The following is a 14,538-nucleotide window of genomic DNA, read 5'->3' as shown; positions in this document are numbered from 1 at the left end:
TTCTCAATTTACCAAAGATTTGCCGTTCTTGAAAATAACTAACCGAAGTGATTTGTTATTTGAAAAATAAAGGAGCCTTGTAGTAAATATTTTTAAGGGTGACTAGCATTTGTATACAAAAACATTTTAACCTACACACATAAGCCTCTCAACATGATCCCAGTAGTCACAAAAGTATTTTATCAGTTTTGTAATATATGAGACTAACAATAATTTAGCTGTCCTAGTCTTATGTCCTCAGCACTTTTGCCCAAAAAATGGCGCACACACTTTTACAATAATCCTTAAAGTAAAAGCACTTTAATAGAATATATAGTTGTTGGATTATTTTCGCATTCCAAAATCTTCAAACCCTTTGTTTGCATAGCCTTCAGCTGTAGACTAAAGATGCCTTTAATTTCTAAAACTAATTTGGAGGTAATGCTAAAGCAGCCTAACATAATTCTTTCTGAAAAATTTCACTCTAAAAATGTAAATAGAGGAAAGATATTTACTTGTTTCATACACTTCATAAGCAAAATTGTTCAGCCTTGTACTATTGAATAAACATTGAAATACTGTTGAACCATGATGTTGGAGGAAACTGTCATGTACAGGAATGAAGTTCATCTTTGCCTTTTTCACATGCAGGTGACCGCTATGTAGAAAAACAGTGGAACTTTGTCAGACAAGAATAAATGGGTAATACAATAATATAAAACAATAAGCTTTAATACAGATGTAGAAAGTTTCCGAAAAATAGATAATGTAATGTTTAAAATGCAACTTAAGTGGCAAAATTAGTGCTGCAGACCCACCTGTAGAATATAATTTACAAGCCCTGGGCACAGGTAGTGCCATTTACTAGGGAGGCGCAAGTAAATTAAATATGCCACTTGGGTGTAAGCCAATCTTTCCTTGTTTTAAAGAGTGGGCACAAGCTTTTTAGCACTGGTAATCCGTGGTAAAGTGCGCAGAGTCCCAAGGCCAGAAAAAAAAAAGTTCTGCAAAACAGGAGATCTGATGGCAAAAAAGGAGGGGGAAAACCACACCAGGAATGCCAGGTCTAACACATCCGACATCCGACCTTTGACCCTGTCCTCAGGCAGGTCGCCCCCCCAGCCGCCACACGGTCCTCCTGTGACGCCTGCCCCCGCTGACTTTGCCGCCTCGCTCTCGCCGCTGCCTGTAACTCCTGCGTGAGTCCTTTGCCCCTCCGATTTCTTTTCCTGTCCGCACTTGTTTGCCCGTTTTCTTTTGTACTGTTTACCCCCACTGTTGTACTCTCTGTGCCCCCCCTGCCCCCATTTTGCTTTGTGTCCCTTCCCGCCGCTGCGTCCCTGCGTCCCCGCCACCCGCTGTCCCATTCGCCTGCCCCGCTCCCAGCTGCTCCTCCCTCCCACAGCCCATCATATGGAGGCCGCGCAGCGGGCGCGCCGAAGGCGTGCCAAAGGCAAGCCCGTCTGCGCCTGGACCGCGCCCAGCGCCAGAACCCCTGGCCCTCGCCAGAGCCAGGACACCCGACTGAGATACGACACCACCACCCTCAACCCACTCAACACCGGACGACCACCCACCTGCTATCGAGCCACCCCGAAGCGAACCCACGGACCCTTCACTTGCCAAGCATGCAAATTCACCTGCCTCCCAACCTACACCCCGTCCGTCGAACCCAGCAGCAGCAGCAGCAACAACAACAACAACAACAACAACAACCTCAAATGCATCCTCCTCAATACCCGCTCCGTCCACAAACACGCCATCGAAATCTGGGACCTCCTCGACACAACAGCACCGGACGTCGCCTTCCTCACGGAAACCTGGATGAACGCCTCCTCGGCCCCCGACATCGCCATAGCCATCCCGGACGGCTACAAGATCACCCGGAAGGACCGCGTCAACCAAACCGGAGGAGGAATCGCCATAGTCTACAGGAACACCATCAGCATCACGACCAACCCCGAAGACACACTCTCCACCGCTGAACACCTACACTTCCAGATCCGCATCAACCCCAAAACCACACTCGGAGGAACCCTCGTCTACAGACCCCCAGACCCGTGCACACAATTCAGCGAAACCATCGCCGACTTAGTCAGCCCGCATGCACTAACCTCAGCAGAATACATCCTCCTAGGGGACCTGAACTTCCACCTGGAGAACAACAACGACAGCAACACTACCACCCTGCTCGACAACCTCGCCATCCTCGGACTCCAGCAACTGGTGAACACCCCCACCCACTACGCCAGCCACACGCTGGACCCCATCTTCTCCGCCAGCAACCACGTCTCCTTCAGCCACTCCACCGACTACACTGGACCGACCACAGCTGCATCCATTTCACCTACAAGAAGACTACAACACACCACCGCACGCTACAGATCCCCCGCAGACGCTGGAGCAAAGTCACCACAGACCAACTTACCACATCTCTGAGCCAGAACCCACCAGCCGACACCTCCGACACCAACGACGCAGCTCACAATCTCGCACAGTGGATCACCAACTGCGCCGACAACCTCGCTCCGCTGAAGAACCCCTCAGGCAAGACCAGCAACAGAAAAACTACATGGTTCACCGACTCAAAGAAATCATGCCGCACGCTCGAGAGAACCTGGCGCCACGAACGGACGACAGAAAACATGACAGCCCTCAAGAACGCCACTCGCAAACACCACCAGCTGATCCGCACCACCAAAAGGACATCGTTCAAAGAGCGGCTGGACAACAACACCCACAACAGCAAGGAACTCTTCAGCATCGTAAAAGAGCTCTCCAACCCCAACGCCAGCAACAACATCACACCATCACAAGACCTCTGCAACTCCCTCGCCACGTTCTTCTACCGCAAGATCGCAGATATACACAACAGCTTTGACGCCCATACGCCGCCTCCAGTCACCAAACCAACGACCCCCACCGCCACCCTAAGCGACTGGACCCCCATCAGCACAGAAGACACCACCCACGTCATGAACACCATCCACTCCGGCTCTCCCTCTGACCCATGCCCCCACCACATCTACAACAAAGCAGACGCCATCATCGCACCCCACCTCCGGAACGTCATAAACAACTCCTTCGCTTCAGCCACCTTCCCAGAGAGCTGGAAGCACGCAGAGATCAACACCCTTTTGAAAAACCCACAGCTGACCCTAAAGACCTCAAGAACTTCCGCCCCATCTCTCTTCTTCCCTTCCCGGCTAAAGTCATCGAGAAGACCGTCAATAAACAGCTGACTGCATTCCTCGAGGCAAACAACTCGCTCGACCCATCCCAATCTGGTTTTCGTGCCAACCACAGCACCGAGACAGCCCTCATCGCAGCCACCGACGACATCAGGACCTGATGGACAACGGGGAGACAACCACCCTCATCCTCTTAGACCTCTCAGCCGCCTTTGATACCGTCTGCCACCGCACCCTAATAACCCGCCTCTACAACACTGGGATCCAAGGAAAAGCGCTGGACGGGGGATCACCTCGTTCCTCTCCAACAGAACCCAGAGAGTCTGCCTCCTGCCGTTCCGCTCCACGGCCACCAAGATCATCTGTGGCGTACCCCAAGGCTCCACACTCAGCCCAACCTCTTCAATATCTACATGAGCCCCCCCCTCGCCGCCATCGCACGCAATCACAACGGCAACTTCGTCTCCTACGATGACGACACCCAGCTGATACTCTCCCTCACCAAAGACCCAACCACCGCCAAAACCAAACTCCAGGAAGGAATGAAGGACGTCGCGGAATGGATGAAGCTCAGTCGGCTGAAACTGAACTCTGACAAAGCGGAGGTCCTCATCCTCGGACAATCCCCATCCGCCTGGGACGACTCCTGGTGGCCCACAGCGCTGGGCACCGCACCGTCGCCCACAGACCACGCACGCAACCTGGGATTCATCCTGGACTCCTCGCTCACGATGACCAAGCAAGTCAACGCCATCTCATCCTCCTGCTTCAACACCCTGCGCATGCTCCGAAAGATCTTCCGGTGGATCCCCACAGAAACCAGAAAGACGGTCACGCAGGCCCTCGTCACCAGCCGACTAGACTACGGGAACGCCCTTTACGCAGGAACCATAGCCAAACTTCAGAAACGACTTCAGCGCATACAGAATGCCTCAGCACGACTCATCCTCAATATCCCTCGCCACAGCCACATATCGGCCCACCTGAGAAACCTGCACTGGCTCAGCAAGAGGATCACGTCCAGGCTCCTCACCCACGCACACAAAGCACTCCACGACATGGCCCCCGAATACCTAAACAACCGCCTCTCGTTCTACTCTCCTACCTGCTAGCTCCGCTCCGCCAGCCTCGCCCTCGCAACCGTCCCACGGATCCCCAGAGCCACCATCGGAGGAAGGTCGTTCTCCTACCTGGCAGCCAAGACATGGAACTCCCTCCCCGCACACCTACGACTGACCCAGGACCATCTCACCTTCAGGAAACACCTCAAGACCTGGCTATTCGAGCAGTAGCGCCCCCCCGCCCCCCACTTAGTGCCTTGAGACCCTCGCGGGTTAGTAGCACGCTCTATAAATGTATTGATTGATTGATTGATTACATCTTTTGTGTGAGATCGACTCTAGCACTTGGCAAATAATTTTTGGCCATTCTTCTGAAATAGGTAGGATCAGTTGATCACATCCCACATTTTCTATTCATGAAGTAGCCAGTCTCTTCATCCTTCGCTTCATTTTGGCAGAATTGATTTCTGAGTTTGCACAACTTTACTCAAATCTCGTAGTTTTCCAACCCTGAATCATCCAATCTTCTTCCTGCTACCACCATTTGAAGCAGTTTTGAAAATGTAAGTCCTTTTTTAGAAAAATAATTATTTTTACTATCCATCAATCCTTTTCTTTGGGACTTAAATTCTATGGTCTTCACATTACCTGTCATCACCTTTACTCCTTTCCTTCTCTCCAATTACGTTTGTACCACTCTTGTAGTGCTCTTTCCTTCATCTGTAAATTGCCGGGCATGTCATAATCTTATACTAATTATTGTTTTCTGGATCATGGCCAGTTGCCCTTTAACAGCAGTTTCCTTAATACCGGTCTTCGTTATTTCCTCAAACAACATTTAAGCACAGCAGATTTCCTTTTTGCAGTAATAAGGTCTCCCTCAACATCATACACCTTAGCGCTGAAACCCCTTTTCTGTTGGTTTCCAGATAGTAATGGTCAACTCCGACCCTTCTGAAAAAACACTGGTGATGCTGACATTCTGTGCATGGTTTCTCTGCATTATACATTTTGATCAAAGCTTGTCCCTCTCCCAGTCCATACCTCCTTTGTCCCCCGCCTGGCTTGCCCACATTATAGAGTACACACTTGAATACAGTGTCCTTCTCCCCCCCCCCCCCCCCCCCCCTCAACAAAAAGAAAAGGAAACAATTGTGGTCTCATAAGAAGTAATGCAGTAGAAAAGCTCTTTGTTCCAGTCACCATCCACATATAACTTAAACTGGGGGAGATCGGCTAGGTAGCTTGAACTTGTACTTATCACCTTGTTTGGCCTCTATCCTGGGAATGGCAATTTTAACAATGTTTTATGTGCCTACAATGTTTTCATGTTTTGGGCTTGGTCATTGAGATACTATTTTGTTTGCTCTTATTCCCTTGTCATCCTTTTCCATGTTGCTTTTCCCCCTCCACTCCCGTTATCCGTATTGCTTTATTCCATTCACACACCCCTTTGTTCAGCTGGCTCCCTTGTGTATTTCTCCTGACAGCTGTTGCTCCCGCCATCCCTCATTCAACAGTCAACCTACCTTGTTGGTTGTCCCCACCTGCAGTCCCTCCGAACTCACCTGCTGCCTCTGTTGTTGATCTCCCTCCCCCTCTACCCACCTACCATCGTTTAATAAAGAAACAATGCATTAAAAATAGGTACCATCAACAAAAGAGCAAAGTGCAGAGTTAGAAACAATAACCACTCTGTCGTTCCAAATCCTCTTGCAGCTACAGCAAAAATAGCACAGCAGCAAACCTCTGCGACAGAAAACAGTGCAGAATACAGTAGAATAATAAATACTATGTGCAGCCCGGGGGTTCGCTCAAGAAATGCAAGACATCGGAACTTCAGATTTTTAGGGCCACAGGCCAAGATGAAAGTTTAGGCTAAATTCGTGTCTAACCCAAGGCCATTCATAAAGCTAACCAAGGCATCTAACAATAACTGAAGACCATTTAGTGTTTGACATAAAGACAACATGATCTGAATTAAAAAGGATGGGAACGTTCTAGACAGTTTATGGTCAGCATGTCCTTTCCGTTTCCAATTAGGGTGGAATCGAATTAATTATTATACAAAAAAAATAAGTTATGCACCAAAACACATCCCTGCCTGACACCTTAGACCCAGGCCGAAGCTCTCACTACGTTCACCATTCGCCCCAAATCTAATCAAGGCGTTGACGTCTAGGTGGGGTGTAAGTAACAAAGATACCAGGCCAGTGTGAAGCCCCGTTGAGTCGAACTCTTCCCATAGTGAGGATCAGACCACACTATCACACCTTTAGCTGAACTTTGTTTATTTATTAATAAATATAAGTTGAGATACTCTTCTTGGGCTCCCAGGCGGGGTTTAAAACCATATTGGACAGCATCCATTCATAGTTTCAGTGGCCCTGGATGCAATGCCGGAGAACCCGGTGGGTTAGATGCCATGCTGCTAAGGTTCCAACACAAATAGTCCAAATGTCCAAATGCCCTGCACTCCTACCCAAAAGGCAATTCTTACACAAGTTTACAAAAATGTTTTTGGGTCCAATTCAGCATTCTAGTCCGCTAAACAGGGCTGCCAGAGGCGCTTTGGTTAGCTATCTCACCAGCTACAGTTTAAGGGGCACACTAGAAGAGAGAAGTGCATTATTTTAAGATATTTAACCCAGTTGAACAAAAATACACCTAGTTGTGTCTAGGGACATGGGTGTATCTTTGATCAAGTGTTTAGGCCTTGTTTGTGTGTTAGAACTCTGTAATATTCTCTTCAGTTGAATTCCAATTTAAAAAATAAAAAACTGTTCTGAGATCAGTGCAGCTGTCACCCACATATGTGCCTCGTCCGATTACTTAACTTCACGGAACCATATCTGTAAAGTGACACGGTGCAATCAAGATTTTCGATTCACAGGAGCATCACTGGAGTTGGAAAAACCTCTATCCTTCTTGGCCTCGAAGAGGGCAGATATACATGTATTGAGGCAGTGTATGCTTACCCCTTTCGCAGTCCTAAATGCTTCTCTGTAGGTCTTCAATCTGTGATAAAACAGGTGCTTCTTGGATTGTTTCTAGGTCTGGTCTGCTCAACTTAGCTATTAGGTCCTTGTAGTTCAGGGAGGACTCCTTTCTGCAAGACATCTTTGAACAAACTTTGGTCAGCTTGCTCTTGCTGTTTCTGTTCAAAGATGTGCAGCTACTACTTATTTAGGGTAAATTGCATCAGTATGTCTTCTGGATGTTAATCCAGTACTGACCTGGAACGAGGTATAAGCAAGCAGGTTCATGTTCCTGACATGTCTCTGTGGAATGCTGCACAGAAATTCCTTAAAATCCTGATGACATGCAACTACTGACCGGATGGGGTGGATATTTAGCCTGCTTTGAGTGCAGTGATAGGAAGCCAGTACCACCTAAACCACCAGTGTTTCTTTAAACATTCAGTAAACTTAGGTATTCTCAGCCGTTGCTAGTGAAGTAAAACAAAAAAGGGTTGGGAAACTGTAAGACCATCAAAAGCAAAAACTTGGTGGCAGTAGATGTTTGTTACCCTAGGTCACTGCAAGGATTCAGAGCAGGGCTTAGGGACAGTAGAGATTAAAGTTGTCATGTCAAAGTCCAGAATGAAAACAACTTAGAGTTACACTCTATTTGCAGATACTTGCTGTCGCCTCCGTAGTAGGCACATACCTTGCATGTAAGGTGCTGTTCGCAACATACGTCATAATACATATCACGGTGTAAAGAGTGAGCCCACTGATGGATGGCTAGTTTGTGTAGAAGGGAGGTCTATGGGCCTACTTCCTTCCAGGAATATAGTTAGAAAGGCCTGTGTCCCTGTACTAAACTTAGTTTTCTCCAATTTCTTAGCCTGATATAAGACTGAGGGTGGTCATACAGCTTTCCTACATGCCTTTGGCGGCAGAGTCTTGTGCTCCTTTAGCGAACTCCACAGAATTATGACCTCGCAGTCAATCATCACCACGGAGTTTGCTGTATTCTCTTCGCCACACCGTTCTGGTTTATTATAGTTTTTTTCAGAAAATGTGTGAACAGAACATTCAAATTTTAGAATGGGACTGCTCATACAACAGCAAAGTAAATCTTTTTCACTATTAGCATAAGACAGACACTGAAGCCAAAGGAAGAACTATGCTGCATTGTGCACTGATGGTGGGGCAATTCACTTGTCTACTAAATATGAATACATACTACTACATACATAATGAATACATACTACTACATACATACTGAAAAATTGGGAACATTGGATGCTTAAAATTATGCTAAACAATATGACAGATCTTCAGAAAAATTTGATATGTAGGGACCTGCTTTATTTTGCGGAGAAACACACCTCTTCTACATCAATCATTTTATGACGGCCTTACAGTTTATGTACACAAACAAAAGTCGACGTAATTTAAGAAATAATCAGAATCCGCCTTATTAGAACATTGGAATGTCGATCTTCTTCAGGCCGGTAAAGGCCCGCAGAGCAACATTGCAATGTTGTTTAAACAAAGGCCTCTCAGACCCGAGAGGATTTCAATCCCTTGTTAAAGGCCCTCGCTGAAACGCTGGAGCGGGCCTTTAATCGCCGGTATAGCTCGGCTATAATATGGCCCTTTTTTAATGGACAAAACAAGTTGGCAGATAAAAACAAAAATATCTTCAAACATATAGAGCTAACAACATTTAAGCATCACATCAATTTAATAACCTCAAGAAACTGGGTTCTGTTAACCCCATTTATTGTGATTTCTTTGAAAAGATTTACCATACTGTTGTGTGTGCAGCTCTGCTGTTATATCACTAATCCACAAGAGGCTCACTCTAGAGCTATTCTTTAGGCTGGGGAATATTATTGCAGTGGTTTTCACTCTCTGTGCTGTAGATATGGCTTGACTACACATGGTTGGAAACTCACAGAGCCTATGGTACTTACTTGTCCTGCTGTTGTTATACTGTCTCTCCATATTTCACTTTTGACTACGGTGTCCTATTGAGATTCTTATCACCGACTTCATCTTGGTGCAATGTCCTCTGGTAAGTTTAAGGTAACAGCATGCTATTGACTTGTCCAGGAGCAAAGAATATGTTCTTTGCCGCACAACAGTCTGTTTCTAAGACTGCTCACTAGAACTGTTTGGTCTCCCTCTGCATACGCTCTTTAAGACGGTGTTTCATTTAGTAACTAATGCAATGTTTACTTGCTTTTGAATTTGTTTTCTCTAGGAATCTACCATTGATGGTACTTCGACACCTGCATCTACTGGTAATCAGTGTTTATTTATTTATTTTGAAAGTTTTATACAGCGCGAACAAGATCTTTGCAGATATCGGAGCGCTTTACAAGTAAAAATACAAAGTAAAAATACAAAGTAATAAAGCGTATATACAAAGTAATATATGAGGTAGTTAGGTACAAGGTGCTAGTTACATAGGTAGGTCAAAGGACATGAGGTAGGTCACAGGTGTGGTAGTGTCGGTACACTGTGTATAGACAAACAATTGCGTCAATAGTATAAAGTGCAATAACAAGGAGCATATACTTGCTTAAGCGTGTTTAGAATATTTAGAGTTTAAAGGTGGGCAAAGTTGAGGTGGGTGTGTGCAGGATGTATAGACCCACAGGTGCGACAGTAGAAGGGAAGTAAGGATCGTTGAGGTGGGGAGGGTAAAGTGTGCAAAGTCAACCAGGTTCGTCAACAATATAACAATCTACATAATCAACCAGGTGCATCAAACATTATAACAAAATACAAAGAGTGAGCGTATACAATTAAGTAATTCGATAATACGGGTGGTACAATAGGCCAAGGTCGGGCAGGACTTACAGAGCAGATTCATGAGTGATACGGAATAATAGGTCATGTGTATTTTGCCATGAGGATCGCTTTAACTTCTTTCTTAAAGATTGTGTTGGAGGAGATGAGCCTTGTTTCAGGAGGGAGTGAGTTCCAGATCCTGGGTGCCATTCCTGAAAAGGAGCGTTTATAAGTTTTTTCCTTCCGAAATCTTCGAGGTTTCAGCAAAAGATTGTTTGTGCTTCTCGTAGTTCGGGAGCCACCCGAAATTGTCAGCTTTTGAGTGAGGTAGGCGGGTGAATTCAGGTGCACAGCCTTGTGTGTCATGCATGCGATTTTCAGTTGAATTCTGGCTTCAAAAGGTAGCCAGTTCAGTGATTTAAAGTCCGGGGAGATATGCGAGTGTTTTTTTGAGCCTGTGACGAGTCTCGCTGCGGCGTTAAGGGACGCTCTTAGGGGTGCCGTTGTAGTTAGGGGGAGCCCGCAGAGGGCAGTGCTACCGTATTCTATGTGCGGGATGACTATAGATTGTACTGCAGTTTGGAAGTCTTTGGCAGGAAGGAAGGGTTTAAGTTTTCTCAGGGTATTGATTTGGAAGTTCGCTCCTTTGGTTGCCTTGCTGATGTGCTGCTGCATGTTGAGATTGGTGTCAAGTGTTATGCCTAAAGATTTTGCTGAGTCTACTACGATGGGCTGTACATTTAGAGCCGTTAATTGCTTAAGCCATGTTTGAGCCGTGGATATTTTAGCGGGAGGTGAGATCAGGAGGAACTCGGTCTTCAGAGCATTGAGTTTGAGGTGATTCTCAGCAAGCCAGGATTGGGTGTTTCTGATCGTGGTGTTCAGCAGCATGATGTCCTTGGGAGATTGTATTTTGAGATAAAGTTGGGTGTCGTCGGCATACATGTGAAAGTGCACATTAGATGCCTGTAGCAACGTAGTGAGAGGTTCCATAACTAGGTTGAACAGTGTTGGGGAGAGGGAGGATCCTTGAGGGACGCCTAGCGATACAGGTACCGGAGAGGACAGCAGGTTGTTGCTTTTGATTCATTGTGTCCGGTTGTGTAGAAATGAGGTGAACCACTTTAGAACAGTCCCAGATATGCCCATTCTTGTGTTTAACAGTTCGAGTAAGTTCTCATGTTTAACTGTATCGAATGCTGAGGAGAGATCCAGAAGGATGAGGAGGCAGGTATCGTTTTGGTCTAGGATTTGGAGGGCATCGTCCACTATGCGAGTCATGGCAGTTTCGGTACTGTGCCCTGCTCGGAAGCCTGACTGATGAGCGTTTAGGAGATCAAACTTATCTATGTGTTTAGTCAGTTGTAGTTGTACGCATTTTTCCAACAGTTTAGCGAGAGTGGGAATGTTTGTAATAGGGCGGTAATTGTTTAGATCAGTGGGGTCTGCTGTTGGTTTTTTTAGTAGCGGTGTGACTTGCCCTACTTTGAGGGCGTTGGGGATGGATCCTTGTTGAAGAGAGCTATTGATAATCTTAGACCAGAGTGGGAGAAGCCAAGGGGAAAAGTAAATTGTTAATATACACTTGTTATGTTACATTTCCTGTATGGGCGTATGTTAAGTAAAATCAAATTAAAGAAGTGTTTTCATAAAACACATCATAAAATCAGTTCTAATTTGTAAAGCTGTCTGATGTTTCTACGGCTTAATTGATTTTACTTGGATTTTATAATAATTGTGTAAAATGTGTATGTGCTTTTATGAGTTCTTGGAGTTCGAATAAAGATTATGAACTGAGCTGAACAGTTCTTCATGACTAATGAAAGCAGTATTCAATGGGAAGAATTAAAAATAATATTAGTAAAGGAATCCAAATTAAAAGTAACCATGCCCGAGATGGTTATATTAGCTATTGTAGTTCCATTATTATGTTGCACACATAACAACCTAAACCCTTTGTAAAGTACACACAAAAAATAATTGGAATTATCAAGTTGTGGCTTCTTGTTGGAAGTGTGTCAAAACCGGTAGTCGCCTGTCCCTCCTTGCCTGCCATGTCCCAGTGTATTACTGTAGACAGATCCATTTTATTTCAAGCATAAAATATGCATTACTGAACTTTGGTTGTGTGATAATACTTACTCTGTGCTATTACATTTGTCTTTGTTTGTGGCTTTCTGCTTTTGTGCCTTCAAATTTCCCTGCTACATACTTCTATTGTTGTTTTATTTTTAGTTGAGCCTTGTAAAATTATTATTTTCCTTTTTTCATAAACTCTTGCCACGGAGGGGCTTGTCTGTTTGTTTTTGTCTGTCCTTACTCCGATATCCTTGAAAGACAGTCACATTTATGTGCGATTGCTAGTGTTCTTTATCTTTACTATTGGAAGCTTTATTTCTTGTCCCATTGCTCTTAAGCTGGTCTGTGTTTTTGTTTCAGATCCTTATGAAGTTGTAGGAAGCTGGCTCTTTTTATAGTGGACCAAATGAGGCACATTGTGTAAAGAGTCTAGGAAACCCTTATTGGTTTACAGAGGCACAAATTAGAACACTAAATGGTCTTTTGTGGTAGTGTGCGAGAGCAGTTTAGGCTTATCAGAGGGTAGTGCTAAGCATTTGTTGTACTTGGAGGCAACAAATGAGACACACACTCTAGAATAAGCCCGAGACCAATTTAGAAAATGACGTCTTATTTTTATATACATTTTGATACCAAGAAATTCGTTATCAATTTAGTACTTCTTAAATACAGATTTTTACAGTTAACTAAAAGGTTCACTTAGATGTGTTCTTTACGCAGCAGTTCTTTTATATGGAGAATAAGGCTTATGTTGCTTACAGTTATTTATGGTAAGTTTCTGGGGGTCTCCTTTGGTACTTAGGCTTGTAGGGGGCCAAGGTGCAAAGTACCACCAGCACGTATTCGTTACCTTCCCTAGGGTGTTCAAGTTGCTGTCTGGTTGGTAGCTGTGCGTGCTACACCAATGGAAAGAAGGGTGGCCACATGGAAACAGGCTGCAGAGGGGAACTTGGGGACAAGTTCGGGAGCTTGGGGGCACAGCCGGTTTGTTGGTATCCGGGTTCGGGCAGTCCAGTGCAGAGTGGATAGGTCAGCTGGGCTCTGTGCGTCTAGGTCCTCGCAGTTGTCATTCTCGCTGGTTGATGGTGCAGAAATCAGGACAGCTGAGCCACTCTGTAAATGTGTCTCTCTGGTGCTGACGTCCCTTGATGGCTGCTTGGTCTCGGTGTAGTGGGAGTCCATATTGGACTCCTAGGGGCTTTGTTTGCTTCAAGGTGTCCAGTACCCTGGGTATTGGTGCTGTGTTGTTCTGGTGTCCTCTCACTGGGTGGGGAGCTTGATCTGACCTTCAGAGTACTTGTACCTCTTCCTGTGGGGCTGCTGCATCGGGCTGGCCGGAAGTGGCAACACGGTAAACCAGACTCTGCTTCTTCGGTGCCTGCGGACTGCAGTGGGTAGCTCCTGTACCCCAAGGGAGGTTCCCTGCAATTTGTGAAGGGCTGGCAGCCTACTGGGGTTCTTGGTAGTTGCTCAGCTGCAGGACGAGTCACTTGGTCATGATTGTTGAGACTGGTGCAGGCAGGCAGGGTTTGATGCCAAAAGATCACAGCAGTCTTCAGTTCTCGTTTTCTCGCAGCTCTTCTTTGTCCTCTTCTTCTGGATTCATCAAATCAGAATTCCTGTCATCAGGGTTTCTCCTAAATGCTCAGTTTAGGGGCATGAAGGGTGACTACACCCTATATATGATTCAGAAAAGGGGGTGGTGATGAACAGAGTGCCTGAATTAAGCAGACCACTCTTACCCAGTCCAAAGATCAGGGCTTAATCCATCACCGTTTTTTAGCTCACTGCACCATCCCAGCTCAGAACTTGGCTATATGCAAATTAGCCTGTTCCTGTCCCAGTGCATGATGGGAACAGGGCAAACCAAACTACCAAGCCAATTCTTGTACTGGGAAGGATTCAAGTGCAGTGAGATAAATAACGGTGATGGATCAAGCCCTGATCTTTGGACTGGGTAAGAGTGGTCTGCTTAATTCAGACACTCTGTTCATCACCACCCCCTTTTCTGTATCGTTTTTGGCCACTATAGGTGTGGCAGGGTATACTCAGACATGAGTCCCTTTCTCACTGCTCCATCAGGATTCAAGCAAGCCGGGCCGAAGAGGCTGAAATGCCAGAAACCGGTCCCCGGTAGCTTGTCTCCTTTCTGGTGAAGAATTGGCTTGGTAGTTTGGTCTGCCCTGTTCCCATGATGCACTGGGCCAGGGACAGACTAATTTGCATATAGCCAGGTTCTGAGCTGGGATGGGGCAGTGAGATAAATAACGGTGATGGATCAAGCCCTGATCTTTGGACTGGGTAAGAGTGGTCTGCTTAATTCAGACACTCTGTTCATCACCACCCCCTTTTCTGTATCGTTTTTGGCCACTATAGGTGTGGCAGGGTATACTCAGACATGAGTCCCTTTCTCACTGCTCCATCAGGATTCAAGCAAGCCGGGCCGAAGAGGCTGAAATGCCAGAAACCGGTCCCCGG

General features: G+C 45.9%; 1 protein-coding gene across 1 annotated transcript in view; it reads left to right on the top strand.

Moving 5' to 3' along the window:
* The window catches only part of EEA1 (early endosome antigen 1), a 764,210-nt gene that overhangs the window by 96,849 nt on the left and 652,823 nt on the right, over positions 1-14,538 (top strand). The window contains exon 6 of the mRNA XM_078674577.1: positions 9,449-9,488. Within this exon, the coding sequence (XP_078530703.1) occupies positions 9,449-9,488 (40 nt within the window). The remainder of the gene's footprint in view (positions 1-9,448; positions 9,489-14,538) is intronic.

The sequence above is a fragment of the Lissotriton helveticus genome, chromosome 1_1 (genome assembly GCF_964261635.1).
Source record: "Lissotriton helveticus chromosome 1_1, aLisHel1.1, whole genome shotgun sequence".
Lineage (NCBI taxonomy): Eukaryota > Metazoa > Chordata > Amphibia > Caudata > Salamandridae > Lissotriton > Lissotriton helveticus.
This window is presented reverse-complemented; position numbering and strand designations above follow the sequence as displayed.